The sequence below is a fragment of the Gastrolobium bilobum genome, unplaced genomic scaffold (assembly GCF_033153095.1).
Source record: "Gastrolobium bilobum isolate Gb01-03AN ecotype WA unplaced genomic scaffold, APGP_CSIRO_Gbil_v1 utg2408, whole genome shotgun sequence".
Taxonomy (NCBI): Eukaryota; Viridiplantae; Streptophyta; class Magnoliopsida; order Fabales; family Fabaceae; genus Gastrolobium; species Gastrolobium bilobum.
The window spans coordinates 489,266-503,438 of record NW_026899693.1 but is presented as its reverse complement, the minus strand read 5'-3'; the positions used below and the strand labels follow the sequence as shown (position 1 = coordinate 503,438).

The window sequence follows — 14,173 nt, the reverse complement described above, 5'->3', positions numbered from 1 at the left end:
AATTTATTCAATTCTTTGAGGAGTGGAAGTAGTTGACACTCCTCCTACACCAGAAAGAACAAGAACAAAAACAAAATTAGGGATGAGAAGTGCTACATGTTATTATAGAACTTGATGCCCTGCATGCTTCATATTTTGTCCAGCCAAGACCAATCCTAACTGATGTTTGTGGTCGGGGTTTCCCTATGATTTTTGCAGTGGCTAATGAAATTGCAAAGCAGTTGTTTCTTAATTTCTTCTCTAATGATATGTTGCACAATAATATGCAAAACAGAAATCCAATCACTAAAACAAAAGTATATGAGAATATCATAACTAAAAAATCCAAACTATCTTCACAGTTAAGATAATAAGTTTAGTCATATTCTTATTTTTCATCATGGCTTGTTTTATCGTTACTTTGTTATCGAGAATGCATGAGTGTGATAGCATGGTCTAAGTTATTAAAGTAATTAGGAAAATGACTTTTTATTTTAACTAACAAATCTTTATAATTTTTGGTCAATTTTACAATTTGTAATAATAATGAATTTGTAAACAATTTTTTGGTCTAAGTTACAATTTTTTTGTAAACAAACTTGCAACTTAATTAATGTTGTTCAAAGTCCTTAAGACTTAAAAGTATTCAATACAAACTCTCAAGGGTAGCTCAGTTGGCAACTGAGCTACCAAGAATTTGTTTAGGTCAGAGGTTCAAATCTTATCTCAAACAAATTTTTGAAAAATCTTTGGAGCTCAGAGGATATGTCTCTCTCCTCTAATGGGGAGATTAGTCTCATCCTTCTTCCGGTAGAGGACAAAGTGATCGGAGGAGGTTGAATGGAGATACCCTCCAGGTTATACCAAAAAAAAAAGTATTCAATACAATTCAATGGGGAGACCTTTGGCTTTTATCATACTCGGATCAAAATTGTAGAAAAGAAGAAAAATAGTATGAGCAGTGGCGGATCAAGAACTTTTTATGATAGAGGGCGAAAATTAAATATCAAATCTATAAGAATTATTAAGATTCGCAGAAGGGGTTAACTATTATTACATAAGTTTTTGAGCGATGGACTAACTATTAAGATTAATAATCTATTACTACTAAAAAAATAACTTTTTTTATATATAATAACAATAAACGTCAAAGTTTAGGGAGGAGGGGCAACCACAGATCTTTGCCCCTCCTTTGGGTTCGACGTTGGATACAAGAAATGGATTACGTATGTGGTTTTCTATCGTCTTTTCCTTTCAAGCTGCTTACATATCCAAATGTGCCTAAAAAACTAATTGGATTATATTCCTAACTTTACTCTAATTAATAGAGCGACAATAATATTTTGTTATTCAATGACTTTATTTACTCTTATGCTATAGTTGGAGCAATTGTAATCCTTTTCTTATGGTTATACAAAATAGTGGGAAAAGAAACATGAAGAGCTTGCTATTTGAATTTGACATTCAAATTGGAGTTAGGCATTTCACAAATGAGAACTGTCCAAACTGAAGTTGAAAAATAGCAGTACATGGATTTCAAAGTTAGGCCTCATGTTTTTGCCAGACCAAATTTAAGGCCAATTTTCAAAACAAGACCTGAACTTGGACTTTTGGCTGAAAATTGGTTTGCCTTCTCCTGAACTGAGTGCTATGCATTAGCTATTCACATTAAATAAATTGTAATAAGCATAATACCTTACTTATTTATAAACTGATTACAATTTATGAATATAATTGAAATTTTATTTTACCATGAATACAAGTATTCTCATTTCATAGTACACAAACTTACAATTATAGCAAATGAAAAATTTAAATATAAGAAAATAAATTAAAGATAATTTTTGGGCTTGGACAATGTCATACTACTAGGCCTAGCTTTTGATCACCAATCACCATTACTCTCAATACGAAAAATCACAAGGTAGGGTGACCTTACCACTCTACATAATATGTGCCATTATTACCAACAGCCATGGATGATGATTGGCAATAGATGTCAAATAAAGTTTTCAAGTAAGCACTCTATTTGTGCATAATATATAGTATCTGATAGTGCACCATACTATTTACCGAACCATCAACAGTCACACCACATAGCGTGCATTTTGCACATTCACCTTCTTTGCTTCCATCTAAAATTGCAGGCTGAACGTGATCTTTGTAAACCTGCCATTATCAAATGCTGAATGTTACATGTGAAATTTTAGTGAAAGGAAATGGATAGTGCTACTTATATGAAACGTTGTTTTCATTTCTTTTTTCTGTCCCAATATGTATAGGAGGGTCATCAATATCATTGTATATTAATGGTCTTTATGAGATTCCTTTCAAAAAGGAACAACAAAATTTCATAATCCAAATGAAGCTTGAGTTTGGATAAAATTTTCTGAAATATATCACATTTTTTCCTTGTGAGAATAGAGACACATCAAGTATTGTCTGAGTATATGTATATCATTCATTATAGTTCAAATGCACTGCTCTCAAATAATTTATGAAACAAAATTTATGTTTATAAAAAATGAAAGGTGTCGGTCATATGAGTCAAATAGTTCCATTGATGTTGATTTGAGCATCACCATTTTTATTGCTTTGCTTCATAGGTGTGTCTACCCCTCCCTCTCTTTTTTGGCACTTTTCTAGTTGTGGGGTGGACCAAGTTGATTTCTTAATTAACTTTTTACCTCAACTCTAAACATGGTTTGGGCTTTGAGACAATGCTGCCCCAGTAGCAGTACTTGGGTTGGCCTACAAAATTTAATATGTAACCTTCTCAAAAAGAAGCAATTCACATGACCCAAAAAAAAAAGTCACATTTCATAAACTGAAAATAATCTACTACCATATTTCAAAGTTTGAAAGCTCACTTATGTGCTGTAACTTAAATGACACCTTTTAAATTAATCTCAAAAAATAATCCCACCAAAACTGTTGCGTATACTTTTAGCCTAATCTCCTTGTTCTAGACCTCTTTCATAATTGGACTGTGATTGATAAATACATTGTTTTTATTTTAAACCCTTTTGGAGTTGTGTCTGTCCCCAATGTCTTTGATAAGGAGTGGGTTGCCACTCTCCATAACACCCCCCCTTTGTTTTTTTTTTTCCCCCATGTTGCATTGATGTGCTCCCTTGAATGGGATACACCCCAACCCCTTTGTTTTCCTTTTCCAAAATGCCCTTCTTTTAAACCTACAAAATCATTAAAATACAAAGGGTAGCAAAATAATTTCGCCACATGCAAATTTAAAATTTGCAACGTCGTCCCCACGTTGTGTCACCTCATTGTGGCACCCACGTGGCACATGTCCGCATTCAGAGGTGTTTTCTATTGTAATAAAAAAAAAATAGTAACTTCTTTTTTGGCTATACAGAAAAACACAATTGCAATTTTGGTTAAAATTTTAAAAAAAAATATGAAAGAGACCGTCCTACTCCTCAGCTCACATGTAACCATCGCTTTCATCTCACTATTCTCGGCGTTTAATTCGGTGATTGAAATGCTTATTTTTAAATTATTTTACCAATTAGATTTTTTCACATATATATAAAAGTATACCCACGTGACACTATCACGTGCTTCATTTATTTTCCCTCCACCACACTTCATGTCGCAACTCGCAAGAGTCCCAAAGAACGAAGAAAATTTATGTCAACAAAGTTTTTATAATAACAATAATAATGCTCAAAGAACTTTCATACTCAATATCTAAAAAATAAATTAGTTATTTGTTATATACAATATAGTGACAAATCTTAACGTTGCTACATTGTCTTCTGCCTTGGCTATTATAGAAGCAAGAATATAGACATAGTGTTTGATTTTTCAATATTTTGTTATTGGTGTTCTTGACTGTGCTGTTCTGTACACCTACTTATCACATGGTCTGAGTCATTTTAGATTCAAGATTTGATCTATTTATATAAATTCAATCTTATATATTGTGTCCTTTTGTGTAAATAGAATAACTAAATTCATGTATTCTTATCTTGGTCAAAAAAAGAGCAGAGTCCTCTTCATATTTTCAAAAGTTTCTTAAAAAGAGAAAACTTAATAAATACTATTAAATTTAAATGAAGAATGTTTGAAAATAATAATCATTTTGGAATTTGAAAACCCGTTTTTAAAAGTTTTTTAAAATCTCAAAAATAATCATTCAAAATCTAGTGATTTAAATGCTACATTTACTATAGTATGATTAAATCCCTTAAAAATGATAGGTTATAATATCAACTCTTAAATACATCCAAGAGAATGCAATAACATTAACTTGTTATTTTAACAATATTATATTGTACATACACTCGTGTGTAACATAAATCTTGTTAGAGTAAATCAAGAGTGCCTATGTGAACACTTGGAATGAGATTGTTGGTGGGTGATAAGCAATCAATTCAATCCAATAGCTCTAGCTATTATATAATGGGCTTTAATGATATTATGTTATATTTCTTTAACACACTCTCACTTTGATATCATTATAAATAATTATCTCATCCAACAATTCAAACTGAAAAATGGAGACTAATCAATTACTTTTATATTTTTCTAACTATGAGCTATGACGTGCTTAGTTACCTAATTGATTGACAATTTATTTACATGGAACTAATCTTGATGTACTGGGTCGGGTAATGTTCCTGGTGTTGACCAGAAGCCCTTAGTCTAGGTACTCTCTCCGAAACACTTTTTTTTAGATACAGATAGAAATTGAATACATAATCTAATACGTCATACTCAAATCTCTCACCACTAGACAAATTCTAATGGCTTCAGACACCTATTATATACAAAAAGAATAAGTATTAAAGTGAAAGCTTCAAATCTACGTGGCGTGTAACACATCATTTATTAAAAAACGCAAATTGAGAGTGAGGAATATCAAAGAAAGGAATAAATGACATGAGTAAATTTTCCATGCCAGAAAAGAAAATATACGATAATTTTGTTGGGTTTAATATGCTCTTTTCACTTAAGCCCAATAGCTTTAGTGAGAGTGAGCCCAAAAGACTAATTTCAACCCATGAAGCTTAGGGTTAGTCTTGAATTGGGCAGAGTATATAAACTCTCTTTTCTCTCTAGTGCCTCATAGGGTTACAGACATCAGAAACACAACGAGGCAGACGTTCATCATCTGAACGGTTGCCCACACGCAATGTTGTTAAGATCGAGATCTTACCTAAGATCGGGAGGGGGTAAAAAGATCGTAAATCGCAAGATCGACACAGATCGTAAGATCGTACCTATACATATAAAATATTAAAATCACATAAATTATCATATCAAATTTAAGCATGAAAATAACTTAGACATTTAAGTTAGATAATTCCAAAAAAATAAAAGAGTTCAAACTCAACCATCAAAGCATCAACAACATCAATTCCAAGTCACTACTAAATTCAAATAATACAAGTCACGCCCTAACTAAACCCCTTCATCAATACAAAAGAGTTCAAATCTAAATTATCAAATCAAGTCATTTAAATCATAATCATAATCTTCTATGGCATCTTCTCCAACTTCAGGCAATTCTTCATCAAAATTTGGTAATCCCAAGTCCAAATCATCCATAGGATTAGGTTGAAGTTGAACCAAGTGTTCTTCTTCTTCATTTTGTTCCAAATCTAAATCATCAAACTCTTGAATGAGGGAAGCACTCCCATCATCTTCCATAATCCATTCTTCATCAGATGAAATATCATCAATTTCAACATTATAAGTTGCAGGAGTTTTTCTAGAAGCCTTTTTCTTGGCCAATTTTGAATTAACCATCACAAAAACAACATCATTCATGGTCTTTTGCTTCAAACGGTTTCTTCTTTTAGTGTGCACCTAATTAAGCAAATAAAAAAGTAATTAACATGAAATTTGAGAGTTGAAATGAAATGCAATTCATATTTCATATTCTTGAAACCTTACCCTTTCAAAAGCACTCCAATTTCGCTCGCACCCAGAAGAACTACATGTCAAGCTTAATACACGGATAGCAAATTTTTGAAGCTCTGGATGATCATCCCCATAAGACTCCCACCATTCTGCTGGAGCTTTTTTCTCAATTGCTGCCTTGACTATTGGATCACCAAAAAAAACCCTTTTTGCCTTGAAATCTTCCAACTGAGCATCAATTGTAGATATGGTATCAATATCCACCACCATCCTATTTAAGCAAGCATATAATGCACGTTTAACATCATATTTTGGTTGGAATCCAGGCTGATATTGAAATCGCGGGTTAAGGTAGAAGCCTGCAGCATGCAAAGGTCTATGGAGTTGCCTATCCCATCTTCCATCAATTATTTCCCATATAGGCATATAACTAAATAATGAAAAAATTGAAATTAGTTTAGAAAACAATGACTATAAAATTTAAATTCAAACTAAACAGAGACTAAAATTGAATTACCTTGTTTCAACCCCTTTGAAGTTAGATTTAATTTTCTCCTTAGCCTCATTAATTTCCCCAAAAATAAAGCCCATGGCTGGCTTCTCATCCGAATCAACTATACGAAGAACTTTGATTAAAGGACCAGCACCTATCAAGCAAGTCATAACATTTTTCCAGAACCCATTGTCCAAAACAGTATCTTCAATAAGCTTTCCATCATTTGTCTTTGCAACCCGGGTAGTTTTCCATTCATTAGAGGTGAACATTCTTATCAATGCTCCTTTATTTCCATATAAGCACCCCAAAGTTAGATAAGATGTGGCAAAACGAGTCATAGCCGGTCTTATCAAATCAGTTCCTTTAGTGAACTTATGCAAAATAGAAATAAGAGAAGTTCTTGAATAAATGTAGGTTGTGATTTTTTTTCCCCTCCGAATTGTTTCATGGTGAACTAGTATCTTCTTGTCAAAATCTTCCAACATCAGATCAATGCAATGTGTTGCACATGGTGTCCAGTACAACTTTTCCCTTTTTTCCATCAACATCTCTCCAGCAGCTTTGTAATTTGCTGCATTATCCGTCACAACTTGCATAACATTTTCTTCACCAACCTCCATAACAACATCATCAATCATCTTAAAAACTTTATCAGCAGTCTTGGATATGTCAGATGCATCAATAGATTTCAGAAAAACAGTTCCCATAGGGCTATTCACTAGAAAATTTATGATTGTCCTCCTTCTTGTGTCAGTCCACCCATCAGTCATTAATGTGCACCCTGTTTTCTTCCATTGAGCTCTATGTTCGTCAATAGCCTCCATTGTCAAATTGTACTGAATCTTTAAATATTTGACTCTGACCTCGTGGTAAGATGGTGGCTTAAATCCCAAGCCATGTCTTGAAATTGATTCACATGCTTGATGAATTCATCACTCTTTACTACATTGAATGGAATGGCATTATTGTAGAAAAATAAAGCCAAATCTTGACATGCTTCCTCTCTCAAATTCTTCTTATAGATGCTATTGATGGTTGTTTGAGTTATACCTCTTTTCTTGAAAATAGGCTCTTCCCCTTTTCTTTTTCCACTAGGCTCTTCTTCTTGTGTGCTTGTTTTTCTTAATAATCTTTCTTGCAAAGAGACTACAATTTCCCACATTTGCTTTTGAACTTCAACACTAACAGATTTACATGCTTCAACATCCTTTTGGGTTCCTGCCAAATGATGTTTCAACCGATAAATCCCTCCGGTTACAATCTTGTTACAATACTTACATTGTATTTTTCTACCGCTTTCATCAAGTGGTATACCATGCTGCCATCCCATGTCAGTTCTATTTCCAGCTGCATTCCTATGTGTTTTTGTTCCTTTATTGGTGGCAACAATTGTCTGAGACTCTGGAGTATTATTACTAGTAGAAGCACCATAACTTGAGGCCATATTCAATGCTGATTTTTGACAAAAATCATAAGCAAATAATTAACATATTAACATAATTGTTGGTTAGTGAAATACAGGGTATAATTTAAGAAACATATAATTCATGCGGAAGAATAAGATACAAGGATATTATTGAACAACCAAAAAGGTGTCCTGACAGCGCTACTTTCATCCAAAATTGGAATTAGTGAGATCACAAAAAACTCTAAGAAGTTGAGATGCTACCAACTCATGGCTTATGGTCTGTTACAAATACAACTTCTTTGCCTTAAAGGAAGTTGAGATTCTACCAACTTATGGTCGTTTCAAATGGTCACTAGTAGACTCACTACACATTTGCTTCCAACGGGTAAACTCATACATATACTATATCAAGGTCCCAAAATACGGTCCACAATTTCAATGACTATAACTGCAAATATATATGAGCATACTCAGCCATAAAAATTCAGTTTATAGATTTTTATCTTTTACTTGAAGAAGGATCAATAAATTCAATGTGCCATTTTATCCAACTATTGTCTGTAAAAATCCGATGACTATCAATAAAGAAGAAGAGATAACAAATTCAAGAAAAAAATGATATTATCTCCCTAATATCCTCTTAACCCCAAACCAAACTATCATTATCTCTTACTTGAAGAAAAACCAAACACAAAAAAATTCTCCCTGAACCCAAAAGTAATCAGATTATATAGTTTTTCATTAGACTATCATCTTTGTTGCAACTTGCAACAGCCAACAGGTCCACAACTATATATCAACGGACATTCAGGGAAACTTGACAGCAAAGGAAAATATTCTAAAATTGAACATAAACAGAAACAACAAAGTTTAAGAGACTCACAGACACAGTCGCACACAGCAGCTTGACACTCCAGCACCAGTGAAACTCACAGACGGCGGCAGCGACAGTGTCACACAACTTGAGCTTAGGGTTTTCGATTTGGGGAGAATAAAAAAGCTAACTGAGAGTGTGAGACAAAGTTGTGATTTTTCAACTGTGTTGTGGGCTTTTTTTCAGATGGGCTTTGCCTTGTAGAACGGGAAGTGGAAAGTGGGAAGGAAGGGAACTGAATACGTATTGTTCATCATTTTTCTGCAATCGCAAGAACGCACGTTTTTACGAGTCTACGATTATTAACGTCGATTTCATAAAATCAGACACCAAAACGATAGAGCTTACGATTTGACTCGTGGGAAGAAAAAAAATCGTAAAATCGGTCGATCTTACGTTTTTACACTCGATCTTAGCAACCTTGCCCACACGACTTCCTGATCCCCTTGAGTCATAGCCTGGAAGATCAACCGTAGAGCGGAATTGCGACCGTTCGTGGTGCGTTGCTACAGATCGTGAGGCTTGAGGAGGAGAACAGAACGTGAGAAACTGTCACGCTCGCTGCTTCATCTCAGGTAATCAAAGCGGTGTTCTTCATTCCTCATCGCATCGGTATGATGCGCTTCCGCGTTTCTGATGATATACCTTCAAATTTATACTGTTTCGGTGAACTAGTAGTACAAAATTGGTTTATTCCGAGCTTAACTTCGTTGTTGCATAAAGTAGTTTACTCATGAACTGCATAAAAAGTTTCTCTGTTCTTATATCACACGAGGTAGCTTCTTTTATGTTATAAACATAATAAGTGATGGGGTTCAACATTTGTTAAAAAAATAAAAAATAAAAATTGACGGATTTCGATTTCTTACAATATAAGAAAACTATCTCCTATTACATAAGAAAATTATTTTTCATATTAAAATTAAGATGTTTCCGTACATATTACTTTAAAATAATTAGAATGTAAACTCGATCAAAAAGATTAGTAAAATTTAATTGTGATTCAATCACTTACAAAATTAGCATAATTGGTCGTTCAAATAAAATTTGTTTCACACCTAATAAGATGTGAAAAGGATAATAAACATAAAAAAACAAAACATAATAGCATAGGCATTGTGTTTGGAAATAGGTATAGGTTATTTTGTCTATTTTTATTTTGTCTATCTCTTTCAATATCATTAGATTATAATTTCATCCAATGATGAAGATTTACGATATAAAATATACTCTTATACCCCTTTCTCTCTCCCATGGCCTCTCGCTCTTTCTCTTTCCTCCCCATTCTCTCTCCTCAATGACGCTTCAACACCGAAAAAAGGTGCAAGCTTTTTGCTCAATTCATCCAACCCAGCTATTGTTATGAGCATTTACATAAAAAAATTGAAATGAGGTGTCAAGAAGAAACAAATTCAGATGCCTTATGTTTTGGAACCAGGTAGGCTTGTGGTTGGGAGTAACGTAGAGAGAACATAGATCATTTTCTCACTTCAAGGTGAAAAACAAGGTAATAAGAAGAAGATAAATTGATTGGATTTCAAATTTCAACAGCAAAATAGAAACATTATGGTAATCGTGGATTAATTCATTGGAAGGGATTATTCGTGGTTTTCATTTATTTTTTTGTATTTTTGTGGTTTCTACCGTGTTCAATTATATCAAATTTAAGAAATTTTAAAAATTATACTCATCCAGCAGAACTATCATGCAATTACTCATTGCATTGAATTAAATTCAAATATAAATTCAGGTTGTAAATTACACAAATTGATAAAGAGAAAGAGTGTGGGAGTCAAAGAGGAGAAAGAAAGAAAAAAGTGATTTATTTTATTTCGTAAATCTCCACCATTTGATGAGATTATAATTTAAAAGTGCTTAGAGAAATAGGCAAAGGTAGAAAAATTAAAAATAACCTATCCCTTAACAATAATAAACATAATTCTCATGAATTTATTAAAGTATGCCTTTTTTGGGATACACAAGAGGGGCTATAGCCCCGTATTAAAGTATGCCTTAAATACGGGAGCTTTAATACATATTTGTCTTACTATATTATTATTATTAGTGTTAGCTTTATCATTTTATTGAGAAAATCTGCATAATAACGAAAACCCGTTGGGAAAACGGATTCACAAGAAAGTCAAAACAATACCCACCGACGACAAATACGTGGGATTCAGCTTCGCTTGCGCTTCCCTTGCTTAACCGGTAATCAACCTCTTATTTCCGGTTAACTTGTCGGTGCCTTAACTGTCGGCACCGACACGCCATATTTATTCCCGGTCATTTTCTTTTTATTTTTTATGCTTCAATAATTTTTTAATCTATCAATAAATTAATAAATAATAATAATATTTGAAGCGGTGCGCTTTGTTCCTTTGTACGTGCTATCATTATCACTGGATTATTTTTTTTTTAACTTCCCAATTAAAAAACGGATGACGTGGCACGTCTCAGGTACTGAATTCGGTATTCCTGTAATATTTAAAAAAAAGAAATCGTGTCTTGGAAGGTGAAATTATTAGCCTGCGGTGCGGAGCAGGATAGTACATTGTGAAGTGAAATCTCTTTACGATTTTGTGGGGCCCAGTGTGGTTTTTTCAGTTCCAATTCCAAGAAGTAGTACCAGATCATGCACGCACGTGACTTACAACCAATATTTGCTGAAAAGCCTGCCAACTAGTAACGGCTCAATAATAAGTACTTGTAGTCTGTACTCTGTAGAGTCACAGTTCATAACCCAATATTCCCCCAAATTGAAAAATTAAAAAATTATATTTATTCAATGTAGAAAATCTTTGTAATGAAAATATTGATCTACTATTATTATGAAAATATTAGTTACTTCATTATGTTCTCTTATAAAGAAAAATGTTGGTCAACTATTATTTTCCAAATTTTCTGACAGTTTATCTCAATAAGCTTGACAATGCTTAAAAGAATGAGTAATCTCTATTATTTCATTTCATTCTGTAATTACTTTTAAATATAATTAAATCCGTAGAATTCTAACATATATAATTATAAAGTGATAATGGAAGTTAACTTACCCAACATACTGTAGACCAACCTAAAAGTGAGGCTCAGTGGGTTGACCAATTTAGAAAATGGGTTGGAATGTCAACCCATCTCATTTTGGTGGATAACTCACTTAAAAAAATAGAAAACGATAAAAAATAAATAAATATAGGTTGATAATGCTAACTTGCTTAAAAATGACAGATTATAACTTGTTTGCAGTTAATACAGATAAGTTATCTGTATTTATTCTCAAAACGACATTATTTTGGTATTGAAAACTTAAAAAATTTAAATATAAAGATTATTATCACCCTGAAATAAATTAAAATTACAAAAATATCATGATTTTCGTCCCAAAACGACGTCGTATTGAGTTTACTACATATATCTGCAGTAATAGCAGAAAAAACAAACCCTTAAATAAAACAAAAAATAACAAGTTAAGCTGAATCAATTTACCAATCTTTCAAGAAGGTAAAATAAAAAATAAAAAAAATTGATCATCCCATCTTCGGTTACAGCCTACAAATTAAATTATATTGAAAGCATTAAACAAGTAAACTTTAAAAGATGTATAATTATATTTAAAAAAAATGAAAATGAATGGATTTTGTTTAAGGGAAATTTCCTGAACTAAGGGCTTCCAGTTTCCCAAAAGATCACTTGAGAGTTGAGAAACAGTGATCAAAGTGTTATTTTATGATAATTTTTTTATCCAAATGTGACACGAATAGTACTTTTTATCATATTATCACGTGTCGTAAGATTAATGATTTCGTGACATGTGGCAATATTGAATACCAAATTCGCTATCACTGATAGCGAATTTAGTCCAGTCAATTTTTTTCTGCAAAAGTATGTCACGTGTCACAAAATTAATGACGAATGTAATTTGTTATTAGTCGTAGCGAATTTCATCACGTGATAATCTGATAAAAAATACTCTTCACATGATATTTGGGTAAAATTTTTGAAAAAAAAAAAAAAAAAAAGGCATTTTGATCGATGATTCGATGTTCCACCACTTGACCTAGGGTACCGAGAAAAGTCATAGGCAGTTAAGCCGTTAGCCGATTAACAAGTAAAATTTTGTAATAGCCTCTTAACCCGAGTCAGAGGGTTGCACCCACGATTTATTGGTCACCGCCATTACACCCTGATCAGTGATCACCATCTGCGAGATTTTAACTCTAGATCATCTTAGACCCTCTCAATTGCACCAAGGCCTTAAAATAAGCTAGCACAATGAGAAGGGAACTATCTATCACACCGAGCATTACCAATAGCTATTGTCTGAAGCATTCGCTCATCTCCAGGTGTTCACACAGACACCCCTATGTTAATTTCGTATGCAACACTTTTTATTTTCGAAAACAATATGTGATGATGTAGCAGAAACGGGAACGAAGATTTATAAAGGGTGATACAAATCGAATCCCAACGTCGCATTCATTTAGTAGCTTAGGATAACGTCGGTCAACCTAAGATTCTGGGAGGAATCGGTATGATCCAAGATAAGAGCAATGCTTTGATGTATGTGCTTGCACGAGGAGTCTTAACTACACGTTATGGGTTCAAACATTTCTAGTTAGATATGTGTTATGAAAAATACTACAAAATAATCACGAGAGGGTAATTTGTATTTAAGGAATTATTTCAATAACACATGTGGTTTCATTAAATGCACAAAAAAAATTAAAAAATGAAATAATATAAAATTAAAGCATACGGAAATATAAAAAAGTAACAAGGAAAAATCCGAAATTAATATTTGATATTGTATTTGTTCAGTACTAATGAACAATATAGAAATACCTCAAGAGTATACGCTGAGAGATATCTAGAAGGTAGATATCAGAGACTGGCTTATAGCCAATACTTCAATCATTGCGCAGTGCGCATGTAGCCAAGACGTGAGTGTGTGCACAATGTTAATGGTAATAGTAAATAGGTCAAAAGTGTGTAGGTCTTTAGTCTTTTATTTATAAGGATTACCTTCATAGGCTTAGACCTTTGAGATCTCCCAGTTGATATGAAATCTGTCTTGATTGATAGGGATAGAGATCTTATTTCTTGATCCTCTCTAAATTAGGTTGTGATATACCTATTCAATCTTGTTAGTAATAGGATTGTTAGAATATGGATCCGGTCCATAACAGAATACTTGAGACAATTTGTCCTTTCTATCAAGAAATCATAAAATGAAATAACATGAAGTACAAAAATATATAAAAGCAAGAAGAAAAATCTGAGTCAAGTGTTTGATTATTTTCTTAGGTTAATTTGTCTTATCTATGATGTTCAAGATTCATAAATAATTGTCTCATATGATATAATGAATTATCTCTGTTTCTGTGGTGAAACTTCCACGTAGAACAACACTATTAAACTCAACCTATGTTGTTTACCAAAAAAAAAAAACTCAATCTATGTTTAATCAATCACATTGTAGTAAAAGGATGTAAACGCAAAAAAATGTAAAAAAAATTAATAGAGAAATCTCATG

The 14,173-nt window shown here is 32.8% G+C and overlaps 1 protein-coding gene across 1 annotated transcript; it reads right to left on the bottom strand.

Moving 5' to 3' along the window:
- Window positions 1-5,448: 5,448 nt before the first annotated feature.
- LOC133292616 (uncharacterized) lies at window positions 5,449-7,808 on the bottom strand. Its single transcript, XM_061491040.1, is given in 4 exon segments — window positions 5,449-5,814; window positions 5,902-6,298; window positions 6,386-7,306; window positions 7,435-7,808. Coding segments are annotated over 4 exon segments (2,058 nt in total).
- Between the last annotated feature and the right edge of the window lie 6,365 nt (window positions 7,809-14,173).